Genomic DNA, 16,915 nt, shown 5'->3' on the forward strand with positions numbered 1-16,915 from the left:
CATACGGGTATCACCAGCAACATAAACAGCTAATAACGAAGCTTCCTAATGTAGGAAAAGGAGATAGGAAAAGGAAGCTTCCTAATGAAGCAACACAAATCAGGCCAAAAGACAAAGCAGAAGGTTTAAAGTTACCAAAGTTATTTTTATAAAGACGGCCCTCTTAACAGACTTGGGAACCTTTTATTTTTATTCTTTTTTAATAAGATGTTTTCTTAAACCCCTGTTTTTATGCGGGGTAACTGCATGAGGATTTTTTTGTTGTTGTTAGAGAAGCAAAAGACATGGGGGAAAGAAGGGCTGCTTTATTTCCTTATTCATGTAGGCAGTTAAATAGACCTTTTTTGAAAGGCTCTTACTACCTAAATTAACTGGCAAAACCATCTAACTTATTAATGAAGGCCATACTTGTCTTTCTAGCCCATTACAGTCTGCTTTCTGTACATTATGCGAGGTTCCTTTAATGGCCACTTCACCTCCTTTTCCCACATTGGATATTCTAAGTACTCCTCTATAGTCACTTCTGCTAAGCCAGAGAAGTTCTCCCAGCCAGCAGTTACTCTGACTTACCCCTTCCTTCCATGCTTGGGTTGACACAGACACCTTACTTCATCTTTGATCCCTTAAGAAGTCCCACCATACAGACAAGAAATTCACTTTCATTAAATGAAAGCGATTTCTCTCTGGCAGATGAAAGAAAGGAGGATTTTTTTACCATGTGTGTGTAGGGGGTGGTGGTAGTATATGTGTTCCTTGGCTGGTAGCCAGCTTAGCTTTGCCTAATTTCTTAGACTAAACTTGTTCTTCCTAAGGTGCAGATTTGGTGCCCGACTGCTACTAGTGACCACTCTGCTTCACACATTCTTAGATACTGCCATACATACACAAGAATGCAACTAACACTCTGCATCAGTTCTGTTGTTTGTTTTTTTCCCTGTGGTGCAAAGGAGTAGGGTTTGTACAACAGCAGGACAAGTAATACAGATCATCTTAAGCTTGCTTGACTGTTTGTTCTCCTGAGCAGAGGAGAAGTCTTCTAAGCATGCAGTACTTCAGTTTTATTAGATTGTACATAGTTTAAAAGCAAAGTGTCACAGCTTACATTTCAGAGGAAAGCTCACTATAAACCACAAGATTAAACTGATATTAGATGCAATTGCTGGTCAAAAAATGTTAAAGAGGTACTAAATTACCTCCCACTGCAACCCCAGCTGGAACAGGAAGTTGCTATCTCAAGTTTTGAGTTGCAAGTCAGGCAACTAAAAACCTCTGTACCAACCCTGCTCATAGAAAATCTTTATATAGAGCAACTCTATTGAAGTTAGTATTATTCACAGCTCATTCACATTAGAAAAGGATCAGATCCATTTTATAGATATACTGTCACCTTGATGAACCGGACATTCAAGATACCACAACATCTTATTAAAGATGAAAAAACAGAATATCATTGGAAATCACATTTGTTTGCAATTCAATCATAAAACATGAAATAAAGCATCGTTACAAAAACTGCATGTATTCTTCATCACCTGTTATGATTTCAGTTAAATTCTGAAAGAAGCCAGTTCAAGACTTATTTCTCATAAAGGATGCCCTGTTGCAAGACTAGGAAGTCCTTGAAAAAACATCTCCCAAACAAAAGCTAGGTGCCTTCAATACCTCTCTCAAAGCCTGTATCAAACAATACATTTGTTCCTATAGTCCTTCCACATTAGTCTGTATTCTTAACTTTGCATTCAAACCAAGTCACAAAAGCGGCTCTAAGCTGCCCTCCTGTCACTCAAATAACCAGATAACACATAACCAAGACAGAGCTCCATCTGCCCAGTAAGTACACGCAGAAAACAGTTAGACATCTGTCACACTGTTTCACAGTAACATGCAGCAAGAATGCTGCAACAGTATTTTTAATAAAAGCAAAATGATTCCACTCATATTGGCCTGTTGCAGAATACAAAAGGGCAGGCAAGGCAATCTCACCGGCAGATGAAAATCAAAGTCTAAGATGCTTTTTGTTACCAACTGGGTGTTACTATCAGATTTACAGTCAAAAAAGACACAAACTTTAAGGTTTTTAACCTGAGGTATCTCCGACTGTAATGCTGTCTGATCAACATCAGGCTAACATCTTGCTGATCACCCATCACCTACCTTGAAAACTGAATCATACTTCCAGTTTCATATTTACCTCCACAACGCTGTCTGCCCATATTCCACTGCAAGCTCTTGACCACCTCACACGGTGTTCCAAGGATACCGAGGTCTCAAGTCCTAGGCACACACTTCCATTCTGTAGAGCTAAATCACAGCACCACCTGAGACACACTAGTCTCACTCACTTCAATTCCCTTATTATAATTACTATTAATAAAGTACCACTGACAACTCCTTCCTGACTTACCCTTCTCTTTGCTTGTCTATCACTGATGTTTGATGTTTGTTTTCTTCCAGAGCTCCTACCATCTGGAGAAGCCCAAAAAGAGAAGGAATGGGGATGGGAATACGGAAGCTTAATGGGGGTGGAGGGCACCACCACAAAAAAACAAACAACAACAAAAAAAAACACACCACCACAACCTCTCTCTCTCTTCAGTTATTTTTTGTCTATCACACAAGTAACTACAGGGAAGAGTAGAAATACTCAGAGACATAATTTGACTAGAGTACATGAGAACAATTTCCATTACACATTACAGACATGGAAATTTCATTGCAAAAGGGAAGTTGATAATTTTGCTTGTCAAAGGATTTTCATCAAAGTGTTATAAGGTCAGCATACACGTGCTTGATTGCTGGAGTAGTGTCCTATTTTGCAAGATGAAGGCTATGGAAAAGTTACTTCTGTGAAATCAACAAGTTATTTCAACTCTCAGATATAGTACTATCTCATGTGGGCAACTTCCTGCCAAACACTCATATTATCTTGGATTAAAAAATAAATACAAGTTTTGTTTCAGAGGCAGCAAGGCTTTGTACTAGTCAGAACAACTATCAGCTGAAGGTACAACTTCACTCTTACAGAAAACTGCTCAAACAAGAAGTCGAAAGGAATGCAAAGAATAAACCTTATTAGAGTGATAAACCCAATCCGGATAGCACTGCTCAAATGGTAAGTTAAGATGCACAAAGACTTCCAAATTAATGCTTCTTTTTGTCATACACCCCACTGAAAATACCAACAAAATGCACGTGAGATACTCCAAGATAGATTTTCTGCTTTAGGAGCTGTTAAGTATGAAAATTAGCTGACACAATTGCATTTTACTTTCCATGTAGAACTGTGCAAAAGCAGAAGTTTCCACTCAGGAAGCAAGCTAAATAACATAACCTTGCATAGCATATTTCCACTGTATAAGAAGTTTTATCCAGGGATTTGGCCAACCTCTTTTCAGTGGTTTGTGGGGACAGGACAAGGGGCAATGGCCACAAAATGGAGCACAGGAAGTTCTGCACCAACATAAGAACTTCTTCACAGTGAGGGTGACGGAGCACTGGAACAGGCCGCCCAGGGAGGTTGTGGAGTCTCCTTCTCTGGAGATACTCAAGACCCCTCTGGACACTTACCTGGGCAGCCTGCTCTAGGGAACCTGCTTTGGCAGGGAGGGTTGGACCCGATGATCTCTTGAGGTCCCTTCCAACCCCTACAATTCTGTGATCCCATGTTAACAGTGAAAAGCTGATCCCCAGTAGGGAGCACAGCAGTATCATGACTCGTCAACCCTTACAGAAGTCTCCCTTATGCCGTATATAAAAATTGTGTAGTTGCTGAAGGTCAAGGACCTGCAAACCACAGACTTAAAGCAGATCTTTTAGAATAACCGAAAGGATCACCTGAGAGAGAGACAGCTGGTTCACTTCTCTTACTGGATGGCAAAGTTTGCTGATGGTACTAGTTATTCCAGGTACTCAAAACAAAGACAGACACTCTTGAGCCATAAGGAACTTCAAAACAAAGTAACCGGTAAATTATAGGTACATGTACATTGCTCTTGTATCCTATTCCTCATGCAACTGTTAGCCACAGGATAGGAGTATAGAAAGCCTTACTGTTCATGCTATAATGATGGCCACACTGCTTCAGACAGTCTTGAGCAGTGAAGTCAAGAGACCCTTTGCAAGACTCCAAGCAACCTACAAGGACTGAGCCTTAAAATTGTGCGTACATGACAGCAGAAGAGCAGGGAATCTGCAGAACACATTGTTCAGTGCAACAACAGAAGCACGCCATGCAAGAAGACAGCAACTACAGTTCATTTCTACAGTATGAACACTGAGCCTAAGTAATTTGAGTATTCTACAGTAAGCCAATATTCCCGTATTTCTCTCCAAATGGAAAGAGGTTCCATTGCTCTGGTAACTGAAACCAATAAGTAACAGTAAGAGTGGGAAACGGTAAGAAAGGTATTTGGTGCTTAGACATTTTGCAGGCCCTTTTATCATGGCAATAAAGTTTGCTTTAATTTCTAGACATAAACTTTCTTCAGTCTTCTTTCTTACATTTTATCACCATATAGTTAAGAAAAGCCTCTAAATGCTTCACCTCACCTCACTCACAAATACTATTTCAACAGAAGATTAAACAAACAAACAAAAAATTGTCATCAGCCCACCTCAAGCATATGCTTTCTCAGGACTCTAGAAAGAAAGCAACTCCAGTCCTGTTAGGAGCAAGACAGGCACCTCTAAGAGCACGTAACATAGCGGGTACTAATTAAAATCACCACGAACTGATTATGCATCTTTACAGGAAGCATCATCATATTGTAGAACCCACTTCTGGGGTTACTTATTTGGAGACCTTAAAGCTACAACTGGCAGGGGCACAATTGGGAAAAGCATCATATCCCTGTCTCCCTTCACACCACAGTTGCCAGTGCTTTACCCACCGAGGAATAAATTCAGAACTGTTAAAAACGGAATTCCCCTAAGCACAGCAGTTATATTAGTTATGACTGTACAACTGACTAGCATGGACCAGCCAGCACGCACTCACTGCACTCACTCTTTAAAAAGAAAAAGAGAAAGAGCATCTACAAGAACATACAAAGGAGATCTACATGACTGATCTGAAAGCAATACAACCAACAAGGGGAACACTGAAAAAAATGAGTGCTTTTATTTAAGCATGTCAGCACTTTGTATGAGCAGTTTCACTGTTTCCTGACTTGTCAACTTTCCTCTTTGTAGGTCCTTTGCTAAAGAGGAAAGAAATGGAAAGAAATTACAAGAATAGGAAAATGCAACTGAAATGAAATCACAATCACTACCTATGGAATCGTAAGTATGTCTCAATTATCAACATCTTTCTTAAAATGAACAGTGTTGACAATAGGACCCTCGTAAAAGCAAACATAAAGGAAGGAAACAAGAGAACAAACCCCATATTACTGAATAAGTTTAAAAAAAAATAAATAATATTTGCAGTCCTTGAGGCTTCAAAGTGAATCAAGTGACACAGAAAAAGAAACATCAAGAGGCTACGCAGTTCAAGTAATGATAAGATCACTGAAAGCAAGATGCAGCCGTTTATGCTAACCATCTCTTTCCAAGTAAGAGTCATTTTATATTTTGTATAGTACCACTGTAGGCTTTTTTGGAAAACTATATTGCATTTATTAAGGCTTAAACCTTTTAATCGACCACATGTAGAGCAAAGTACCTTTTTTCGGTAAACTGCTACTCAGGCCCTGATTAGCTGTTGTTATTAACACAACACGTTGAAAATGGTTGCAGAGAGAAGGCAGAGAGAAAAGTAGATTTTTTTGTTTGTTTTGGAAATGTAGAAATTCTGTTCTTGAAGCTCTAGAAATGCCAGCCAAATCTCATGTAGTCAGTCACATCTGCCTGAATAAAAGTTCACTTCTTTCCTACGCATCAGGTACTCAGTGCAGTCAAACGTCTAGAGAGGATATAGTAGCACATGGGCAACGTGAAACAAGTGACACGTTGCTCTAACTCATCTTTAAATCAATTTCCTTATGTCAAAGTCTATTCCTTCTCTTAGCACTATTCTTCCAAGCCACCATTAGTTTTGCTCTCTTAAATACCAGCAGCCTCCACTGCATTTTATCCCTTCACCCCCAAAACAGTATACTTCGTTTTAAAGAGCAAACTGAACTACGTGTAGTTACCCAGAGATCTCAAGTTTTGCCAGACTGAAATTTCAATTGAGGATTGGCTCCGAAAAGAATTTTAAAATGTTGCCTCTGTTTATCAGCAGGAAGACCGACGAACCTTACAGAAACACACACCGCGGCAGCCTGTTTTAGAAGTATTGGGTATCACCGAAAGAGATCAGACAGCTTCAGACCGCTTTTCCCCATCAGATGTGAAACCCGACTCCATTTTTGGCGAGGAGGTGCCCCTACGCAGCGGCCGGGGAGGCCGTGGGCCGGCAGCACCCCCGCGGCGCCGAGCGGGACCGGCGCAGCCCCGGCCGCCAGCCCGAGGCGCGGCCCCCCCCCCGCGCCCGCCGCTCAGCCCGCTCACGGCTCGGCCCCGCAGCAACAGTTCCCTCACCCCGCGGCCCGGGGCTGCTGCCATTTTCTGGCCGCCCGCACGGAAACGCCAAGCGGCCGGCGCAGGCCCCGCGAGGAGGGCGGCGGGACCGCGCCGCGACGGAGCGGGCACGGGCACGGCCCCGGCTCCCCGCAACGGCCGCGGGGCTGCCCCGGCCCCGCCGCCCCCGCGAGCCCCCCCCGCCGCCGGGCGGGCCCCTCACCGATGGTGGAGATGAAGGTGGTGTTGAAGGCGTCCTCGGAGAAGCGGAAGAGCAGGCACGTCTTGCCCACGCCCGAGTCGCCGATGAGCAGCAGCTTGAACAGATAGTCGTACGTCTTCGCCATCTTCCCGCGGCGCCGCTCCGCTCGGCTCGGCTCGGCTCGGCTGGGCTCGGCGCGGCTCGGCCGGGGCAGCCAGGGGAGGGGCGGGCAGCGCAGCGCGGCCCCGCCCCGCCCGGCGCCCACGCAGGGCGGGCAGCGCCGGGAACGCCGCGGGGGCCGGCGGGAGATGTAGTCCGGGCGCGGGTCGCTGCTGAGACGCGGCGCGAGCGGAGCAGCGCCAGAGAAACGCCGTTGGTAATGCAGTGGTGCCAGGGAAACGTCGTGTGCGTGGGTAGCTGCCAACGCCGAGCGGTCAGGTGGTCTCGTCCCACACGGTGCTGAGCTCTTGGGAAACCATCTCAATCTGTAAATGGGGTCAGTTTGTCTGTTCAAGTGGCACAACAGATACTGGCGTAACACTGCACTTCGGTCAAATGCCATCGTAAGCGCAGGTGGAAAGGTGAGCACACGTGGCCTCGACTATTTAGGTGTATTTACTTCCTTTACTTTAGCAAGTACGGAAGAAGCTCGTTCACACAAAAGGAAAATTATTTTCACAAAGTCTCGCGTAGCACTAGAAGCATGGTATCCTTCCTACATGTGACTACTTTACAGCAGTTGAATAAGCGCTTTTTCCCATTTTTTTCCACTGACAATTCTCTCTCGGTGTGAGGCAGCCTCATTATGTATTTATTACAATGTGTTTCTCACAGGGTGTCACAAGACACGATAAAAATAAATAACATCACTGAAATGCTTTAAAATAGCAGCAAAGAGCTATTGCTTTAATTTCATTTAAAAACTGCAGCCTCCAGACAAGCTCTAAACACAAACGTCTAACACTATAAATCCCCGTAACGGTTCTCACTTCCCTATCAGGGACACAAAGGAAGAAGGGCAGTTTGCCCCACATCATTCCCCAATGGGACTGGCACCGTGGAGGCCCAACGTGCCAGCGCTCCATCCCAGCTCCCGGGAGGCTCGGCCTCCCACCACGCAGGCGGGCTCCTGGCACCGTCGCTGGGCCCAGCGGGCAGCAGCCGGCTCAGCAGAGGCCAGGGAGCCAGGCCAGAGTGAGGTGTAAAATATCTCAGATTTTTTCATTAATTTGGCAAACATATATGCTGAGTCCAGAATCAAATGGAACTAGTTTTGAATATTAAAATTCTCATACACACTCAGGTAGCCTCCATATTCCAAGAACACAACCTAGAATTTGATGGGGTAAAGTAGGGCGAACTATCCTAACACCTGGCCACTGCTGTACTTATGCAAAATGTTCTGAAGAGTCACTCCAAATAAATTATGTCAGTCATGATAAACCTTGAAAAAGCAAAAGCTATTAAATTCCTGATTATGAACCAAATCTTCCTTATTAAGTGTCTCAGTTTGGTGATGTTCCTGGCCCATATGTTTGTGATAACAAACCTTAAAAAATAGTAATCCCATGACGGATCTGATGTAAAACTCTGTACAAGGTGAATTGATTTACAGCTTGGCATAACTGCTAATGTAACTTCCAGTTAACTGTATTGAAATCTAACTTTATAACAGAGATTCCATGTTGCAATTCAAGTAAAAATGTCACTCCTTGATTAAGACCACTGGGAGACACTGATATCATCTGATAGGGCAGAACCAAGGCAGCAATACGAACACTTTTTTTACTGCATGATTTGGAGTTGGGCTGTTTACACATTACGGTGGGCTGTTACTATACTTAACCTAATATTTAAGTTTATAAATGATAATGACAACCTGGCACAGAGGCAGTCAAATCAAATTTATCAATTGTTTCAGACTAGCATGAATAATTGGATTATAGGAAACTGCAAATGAAAAACTAATCTCTGACACATTTCCATATATCTATATTTTCAGAGACACGAATTGCTCATGAGTACTGTAATTAGGGCCGTACTGGAGATTACTACATTGTATTTCAGCAATGAAGAGAGTAATTTTGGGGTTAATATTCACTCTTGAGTTTTGTGGAACAAATAGGTTTCCATATGTCTCTGAAGCAATATGTTTGTGATCGCCATCTGTTACTCAAGAGTAGTTTTATAGAAAAATAATGCAAATTACTTCCCTCTTTAATTACACTGGTGCTTTGCAATATTGTGTTCTGTTGTGATTTGGAAAAGTGCCAGTTTGCCAGATTCAAGGGACAGATGTTTATTTAACCATGAACTTTAAAATTGCATTAAAAAATGAGATATAAAATCTGAAAGTTTTTTTCTGATTTTATAAGATGCACAAAAAAATTTAACTGTACAATTGTACACCTTCCAGTATATGTATCTAAGCCTTTAGGCTCAATAACCAATACGCTATGATACCTGTCCATGAAAATACTTTGAAATCTAATCTTTGTTAGAGCACTGAACTAGAAAAGACAACATTTGTATTATGCTACATTGAAGTCAAATAGATCAGCTACAATTAAACTTTTTTTTTTTTTTATGACATGGAACAACCACTACGGGGAACACTGAGCATGTAGTAAGTAGAAAACGGTTGACATTATAGTTTAGCTTTTGGCACTATGAAAAAGTGTAAAGCACCATAGTGTTGACTAGATGTTGATGATGATGTTGATTTCCAGATTTCAAAAAAGCAAGATTTTAAAAACTTTTACAAGCACTAAGTAACAGCCATAACAGTTTTGCCAGAACATCACTGTTGAAACTCATCCAGAAAATACACACCAAGTCCCAACCAAGGAATGGCAGAATTCCATTAGTCACTAACGTGTATGTAAAGTGCATCTAGTAAAGCACTCAGTTTGAGAAAGGCATCAAAATGAATAGCAAAATATATTTACTCCTGCTATTTGTATGCAATAAATACAATCTTTACCTACACCTTAAAAAAAAAAGCAAACAAACAAAAAACACAACAGAAAATCCTTGTTTCTATTTAACCAACACATACATTTTAGGAGAGTGCCAAATTACAAACTTGCTCCTTCATTCCTACTCTCATTTTACTTTCTCAAATGATACACTAACTTTCAAAAATCATTTTTTCCTCTCTGCTTAAAGGTGAGACCAGCTAGGTACAGAGAGAACTGTGTGAAAATTTTCCTCTATTCAATCTCTTCTGTTCAATGCATATAAAATTGTAGGAAATTCTAGATCTTAATTGTGTAAGTACAAGGTTTCATAAAACAAAAGAGTTTGAAACTTTGGTAGAACCAAGATCCTGGCACTAATTAGAATCTACAGGTTCAAGTCCTACAAAAGATAAGCTTATGAGGCAGTCCTTCCCAGAATGCCACGTAACTACAAATCATTAACATGAACTTTGCTCCTTAGCTATGGGACTCTGATAGTTAATATGATAATATTTTTGAAATATACTTTTAACAACTGTGGTTTTGGCAGATGTCCCTGCAATTTATTACCATTTGATGACTATCACATGACATTCCTTTACAAAAATGTCACTTATTCCCCAGTTACAGTAAATATGTCTCTCTCTGCAGGTAGATACTTCTGTGCTCATCCTACCCTTTGCTTAGTGCATTTGATACGTTGTTATGTTCCACTTTTTAGATGTGGTTTTAACAAGATTGGTTTAATTTTGGGAGTCTTCAGAAAGAACAGTACTTTACACTAGTGATCTAAATGTTTGACTTTTCCACATTTATATGTTGCACAACTGTATATAGCATATAACTATATAGCAGAGGTTAAATCAAGTCATTACTTAGAGTATGCTCTGTAAGACTCTTATCTGTAAGTTCCATCAATTTTAAGGTTTGCCATTAAGATAATGCTAAACGTGGACCTTCTTCAAATTCCAGTGTTAAACTAAACTACCACAGCATAAGCGTATTTAAACCGACTATGTACACCATGGATTATAACATTAATTTATAACCAATTAAAAGTTATTATACTTAATTCTGCAGTACAGGCAAAACTGCAGGCAGTCTGTGTTCCAAATCAAACATACCACTTGAAGTGAACCTTGTTTTGGGTGCAGCTTAGACCTGGTTAGTGTGTGGAAATCTAAATGGTCTTAATGATAATACTACAGAGAGAGCAATCCACATTTTAGTACACTAGACGAACCACTAGAAGCATTATTCAAGTGAATTTGTTTTTTCACAAATCCATCAATATTCACTTCCTCAGTGACCACAGTCAGTTTAAACAATGTTTTGTAGTAAAAACACGAAAAAGCTTGTATTCTTGCAACATCAGAGGGCAAATCGCAACGAACCCCAAGATGCAGCTGCAGAAGGCCATAAATGGAACAGAACAAGGTGGCATGGGTGCGAACAGGTGCACCAGTGCTACCTCCCTGACACAAGGAAGGCCTCCACGCACAGCCCAGCAGAACACCACAAGACGTGTCATCAGAGATGCAGATCCAGCTTTTAAACACCAAAGACTGCCACTCACTATGCAGAAAAAAAAAATTAACTGTCATTATGTTGGTTTTAAACACCTTCAGAACAGCTTCTGGAAATTTTCTGTCATTGTTATAGTGGACAGGTAATGTTTCTTGATTTTTTTTCCCTCTAAAATGAGATTAAAGTCTTCATTTGCTAGAAAAAGGCTCTGAAGAAGTCATTCTCTTGGACCTGAATCTCTCTCTATCTTTGTAGGCCATGCCATTGTGGTACAAACCCACCAGAGACGGACTGCATTTCTCTCGTGGTTAACTTGCAACCTAAACTTAGTGCTGTGTTTCTGTTTTCCAAATAGTATACTTTAATAGTATACTTTAAAAAAAAAACTTTTAAAACCTTTTTTTTTTAAAAAAAAAAACCCAACTTTTTATCATAAGACTGAAGGTAATGCATTATAACTGAGTCATTTAGCAGGTCACTTTGAACTACAAACAGCTATGAAAAGGAAATGAATCTCCCAGTAAAACCAAAATAGAGAACCAAACAGAGGGATGTGTCCAAAACACATCCTGTTTTCAGATCATCCTGTGTGCCCCTCCTTCCACAGAAACCAATCTTTCATGTAAACTGTGAATCTAAAGTTGTCCTCAAGCACTACAGGGTCCTTGCAGGAAAGACATTTAAGGAGGGAGAGTTAGAAGGAAGAGGTGCAGGAGGACCACACTTCAGAAGTTCTACTTTTTTGTTGTTGGTGGTGGTGTTTTATATGTGGTGAAGTTATTTTGATAACCAAAGAAAATCGTAATTCTCCTTCAGACTCTAACTCAACCTCTCCTCTCCAGCTGTGCTGTTAACTGGGTTAGGCTCCTAGCTTCACAGAACAGCGTGCACAGGACAGCATGAGTTACAGCTTTTCATATTAAAGGCCCCATGATAAAGCAAAACAGACTTGCGAAATACCTCCCCGTGTCATCATCGCTCAAGAGCGTAACAAAATAACGCTAACATAACATTAGTGTTACAAGACCATAGTTGTGATGGCGAGAATAGGAGCCAATGAAATGCCTTGAAGCACTACAATGCATGGCTCTATTCTTGCAGAATAATGCAGGATTTGGGGCATGGGAGGAGGTACTCTGAAAGTGTACAGCGGCAGCACTGGAGAGGCCATGCCAGCTTTGAGAATACTGTTGTGAGAAAGGTATGCCTCTATGAAATTCACATCTTCACTTGTGCACATGGCAAACTTCTAAAACAAATTTTGTTAAATGTGTGAGTTCTCTTCAAAAGGGACGTGGCTCTACATGCTGCCTGTTGTATGTTTTCAGAAGACTTTTCACACTAAGCAATTTTTACAAGGTCTATTTCTGCCACTTACTGGGCTTCTAATGAATTACACTTCTAACTGTTCAGGATTTGATTCAATTAAATCCAGCAGTCTTTACGGATTATATCTATGATTGTTTTTACTGACGTGGGAAAAAAAATCCTCAAGTAACAGAATATATGAAAAAATGTTTCTGCATTCCCACTGTGATTTATTCATGTCTCATAGGTTCTCTAAATGCAGTTAAACACAGAAATTCTTCTGTATTTTTCTTTTTGACTGGGGTGGGAAACTGCAAAAGAATATACAGGTTCAAGTAACACATCATTTAGCACACTAAATGACAATTTAGCATCACACTGCATGACAATTTAGTCAACATGTAAAATAAAAGCATATGGGACTTCTAGATTTATTACCTAAAAATTAGAATTAAGAGCTCGATCTCTTCACCAACAAAGATATGAAGATGCCTTGCAAAAAGAGAACTACCTGAATGCTGATGTTGTTTCTAGCACTTATATTCGACTATATAAAAACCCTATTTTAGAATTTCTAGCAACTACACGTGACTACATGAGAATGCTATTTTAGATGTTTTCCCTATGCGCCACATTCGTCTGTAAAAGGGAAAACGAGCAGATTTGTTGATGAGAGAACTGGCACCATATTGCGGCTTTTGCCTTCCTCTGTGCTTCCTCGGCTTCCAGTTGAATCCCAAGGCGCTGCTGCCTGGGGGAAAGCAGCAGACCCGTCCCCGGGAGCCCGTGCGAACCCCCAGCACGGGGTTACCCACGCAGCACCCGTAACCCGCCGCACTCCCAGCGCCTCCCGGGGCAATGGCGGCCCAGGCCCGTCACGGCGGCCGCCCCGCGCCCCGCCCGCCCGCCGCCAACCACCGAGCCGGGTCCGCCGAGCGCCCAGAGCGGCCCGAGCCCCGCGCCCGGCGGAAGCGCGGCGGGCAAGGGGCGGCGGCGCGGCAGCCATGCCCGTGAGTGGCGCTCCGGGCCCGGGCGGGGGGATCGGGTCCGCGTCCCTCGCGCCCTTTCTAAGGGCGGCTGGGGGCTGGCGGGGAGCGGGGTTTGACGGCGGGTGCGTTTTCTGCTCTTGCCCTCCGCAGCTGGCCAAGGACCTGGTGCATCCCTCCTTAGAGGACGAGAAGAGGAAGCACAAGAAGAAGCGGCTGGTGCAGAGCCCCAACTCCTACTTCATGGACGTCAAGTGCCCAGGTAAAGGGCTACGCGCTCGCAGAAGGACGGAGAGGGGTTTTCTTGGGGGTCTGCATCACCAAAGAGGGGATGCTTGTTCTGTAAAGGTGGTTTACGTGTTCTGTGGGGGAAAAAATGTACTTTTCTTTCTTTAGACTAAAAGTGTTCTCAACATTTTTTTAGAAATTAACTGAAATGATCCATTTAGCTATTTTTCTAGAGGTCTAAAACAGGAAAAACAACATAATATTTTATGAAAAGCTGGCACGGGGGGTGGGAGACAACCCCTCAGATCTGCACCTCTGAGAAGTGAGATGACATGGGTGGTTTAAATCACCCATGGCCCAAGTTTCAAATAAAAACTAACACTTCACAAGGACACATAGAGCTGCAGTGTACACATACAACCATGCTAAGGTGCAGAAATCAAATGTTGTAACTTACCTCCTAGACAGTACTGCAACATTAGAAAGTGATAACAGTAAGAAAACAATAGAAAAATGCATAGATTGACTTACAGTAGTGATCATCTTGACTAGAAGGAATTTTTCCTCCATTCATTTTTTTCTTATTATCTTATTTTTAGTAGTTTAGATTTCTAAGAAGCTCTCAGACATTGTTTTCCATCTAAAAGTGAGGTAAAGTCATTAAAACTGTTTGGAAATAAACTGTTTACTTTAAAAAAACTCTAATTGAAGAGCTTTCTGAGGACCTTCCTTGTGACATGTGTACTTTTATCCTATCTTTCTGGGCCAGACATGCTGAAAACGGCATCTACGCTCACCCTTATTTATTTCTTATATCTGCATCTGGATTAAATCCATTACAAGTTGTCTCTCCTATTCCTCCTAATTAAAATTACTTTTCAGGGCAAATAATGAAGGGCACACAAATTCTTTTGCATAAGAAATTTATGAGATTGATCTCATGTTTTCCAAAAGTTGTAGAATTTAGAAGTTAAAGTTTTCCTGATGCTTGTCTTGAATCTGGAATGCACTGAAGTTATTCTATGCACGTCTTTTGGTGTAAACATGGCACTAGCCTTACAAAATACAACTGAGCATGTGCCTTATGTGCACTAATTATTAAACAGAAAGCAAACAGTTTTGAACAGCAGTGCACACATTCACAGCTGACAGACTTGATCAACGCTCAGCAATGTTCTACTACAACAAATAATTATTTATTTATCTAGAAGGTTCTTTTATTCAGCACAGAAGGCTAGTCTAGGATGAAGATAAGGTACCCAGCTCCTACTTTTTACAGGACACATACTGCAGGTAAATTAGGGCTTGTCAGCCCTCAGGCTCTGTTGATGATTTTTCACATGGGGAGGTGTAACAGTTTCATTCAGTTAACTAATTTGCTTTTCTATGCATATCAATAAAAACAAATAAGTGTTTCAGACTACAGTAACAATGTTTTACTTGGTATGCTTTGTAACAAAATACTAAATTGAAACAAGTATATTTAGGGTATCTGGTTCAATTACACATACATTTATAAACATGCTAGAAACACTCATTGGAAAGTTTAATAATGCTGTTTTCCAGGGTGCTACAAGATCACCACTGTATTCAGCCATGCTCAGACAGTAGTTCTGTGTGTAGGCTGCTCAACTGTCCTGTGTCAGCCTACTGGGGGAAAGGCTAGGCTCACAGAAGGTAAGTAGCACTGTTTAAGCAATCCCGATACTCCAATTAAGACTGTGCGTTTATGTAGTGATAGTCCGCAAATCTTTTAGCTTTGATTTATGAAAACTGATACCGGAAAGCTTATTTTTCAAGATGCTTAGTTAACTAGTAAAAACATTGTTACTGGGCCCTAGCCTGCAAGTTTTTCTGCGCTTTTTGTTTTTTTAATAGCTATGCAGATAGATATGCCAGGGAACTTGGCAGCTACATTTCGATCAAGCATGCTTGATATTTGATGCTTTCATTTGTATCTTCTTTCAGGCTAACACTAGACTAAAGGTTATTTATTTCTGAACTAATTTTAAAGGGTTAAAAAAGTTACCATTAAAGGAGTAGGGTACTTGGGCTAGGTTAATATGATTCCATGCCACTGCTAGTCAGTGGTGGCTTGCCTGTTTATTTTTAAACAGTGGTGCTGTAAAGCAGTTCACATTACTTAATTGAAATTTATATAAATTTTAAGGGAACAAATAACCACTGTTAATTACATGCAGATAACTGGTTATAACACTGATGTCTTGATCCATAATCTAATAGCTAGTATATATGAAAAGCACTGGAAACACATAAAGGTTTCAAGAAATTTGAAGAATGAATCCAGACTTCACTCACCTTACATTTAAAGGACAAAGTTTAGTATACATATATATAGTACTGCTTGTACCACGTAATACTATACAGCAGTAGTTTATATGAGGATAGAATACCTGAAATGAGGCCGTTGAGCAGTTGAAAAGGTACCAACACTCCTAGCTGCTGTTCCAGTTTAGGATTTGTACCACTAAGAGACAGAACAGTAGACTGGAACTTTAAAAGACATCTCAAAAAAAAAAAAAAAGTAGTACACCTGAGCCTTAGCATAAAATGAGTTCAAGACGACCATGTTGGGTTAGAGTAAACTTGATGTGCTAGGTAGTTACCTCTTACGGTACACAAAGTTTAAATTTACTATGCAGTTTCCCAACTTCAGTTGGGTGAACAATTTTTCAATGTCATCTAGCAATTTAAGACTATTCATATTTCTACTTGTGATTTCTTTGCAGGCTGCTCCTTTAGAAGAAAGCAACACTAAGTATTCTTTTCAGCATAGGGCTCTGGATATGTGTTCCTGAAAGCCTTAGTTGTTTAAGAAAATGTCTGTTAATATAACAATGTAATTATGATTGATTTTGTAAAAATGACATGGTACTGGTGACTGATGAGCTGGAATCTTTTTCAATAAACAGATTGAAGTGCAAGTTTGTGGACAACTGAGCTCTATTTCTATAGTTTTAAACAGTGTACTATAATTGGGTGTTGTCATTTAATATAAAAATCTGAACCTTGGACTTGCTGCATCCTTCCCTACATTAATCATCAGCAGTGTTTACCATATGGTGACAGACTGCTGCAAGAGTACATTGGGTATATTTTATCACTGTAGCAGCTCTGATTGCACAGATTACAAAGGCTAGACAGATTTAAGAAGGACATGCAGCTTACTTCCTTTCACCACT

The 16,915-nt window shown here is 41.1% G+C and overlaps 2 protein-coding genes across 5 annotated transcripts in view; one reads left to right on the forward strand and one right to left on the reverse strand.

Moving 5' to 3' along the window:
- Positions 1–6,972, reverse strand: part of RAB8B (RAB8B, member RAS oncogene family) — a 28,842-nt gene extending 21,870 nt beyond the window's left edge. For all 3 annotated transcript variants that reach the window (XR_010834293.1, XM_067004107.1, XM_067004106.1), the window contains exon 1: positions 6,725–6,972. Coding sequence is in view for 2 of the 3 variants with exons in the window: in XM_067004107.1 (XP_066860208.1) it covers positions 6,725–6,848 (124 nt within the window). In the remaining variant the exon portion in view is untranslated. The remainder of the gene's footprint in view (positions 1–6,724) is intronic.
- Positions 6,973–7,088: 116 nt separating this feature from the next.
- RPS27L (ribosomal protein S27 like) lies at positions 7,089–16,657 on the forward strand. 2 transcript variants are annotated; one of them, XM_013177248.3, is made up of 4 exons: positions 7,089–7,284; positions 13,638–13,746; positions 15,279–15,389; positions 16,463–16,657. In XM_013177248.3, exons 1-4 carry the CDS (start codon positions 7,195–7,197, stop codon positions 16,489–16,491), a joined length of 339 nt encoding a protein of 112 aa, XP_013032702.3. In that variant the 5' UTR covers positions 7,089–7,194; the 3' UTR covers positions 16,492–16,657. The 2 variants fall into 2 exon arrangements, with proteins under 2 accessions (XP_013032702.3, XP_066860216.1); XM_067004115.1 differs by lacking the exon at positions 7,089–7,284 and adding an exon at positions 13,375–13,508.
- Positions 16,658–16,915: the final 258 nt, after the last annotated feature.

This window comes from Anser cygnoides, chromosome 11 (genome assembly GCF_040182565.1).
Source record: "Anser cygnoides isolate HZ-2024a breed goose chromosome 11, Taihu_goose_T2T_genome, whole genome shotgun sequence".
In the NCBI taxonomy this organism is placed as follows: domain Eukaryota; kingdom Metazoa; phylum Chordata; class Aves; order Anseriformes; family Anatidae; genus Anser; species Anser cygnoides.

Excerpts from the sequence above, each read along its gene's own strand:
- RPS27L (XM_013177248.3), top strand. The coding sequence starts at position 7,195 with ATGGGGTCAGTTTGTCTGTTCAAGTGGCACAACAGATACTGGCGTAAC. Across the intron at positions 7,285-13,637 it reads TCGTAAGCGCAGGTGGAAAG|CTGGCCAAGGACCTGGTGCA; the intron begins GTGAGCACACGT and ends TGCCCTCCGCAG. Across the intron at positions 15,390-16,462 it reads AAAGGCTAGGCTCACAGAAG|GCTGCTCCTTTAGAAGAAAG; the intron begins GTAAGTAGCACT and ends ATTTCTTTGCAG.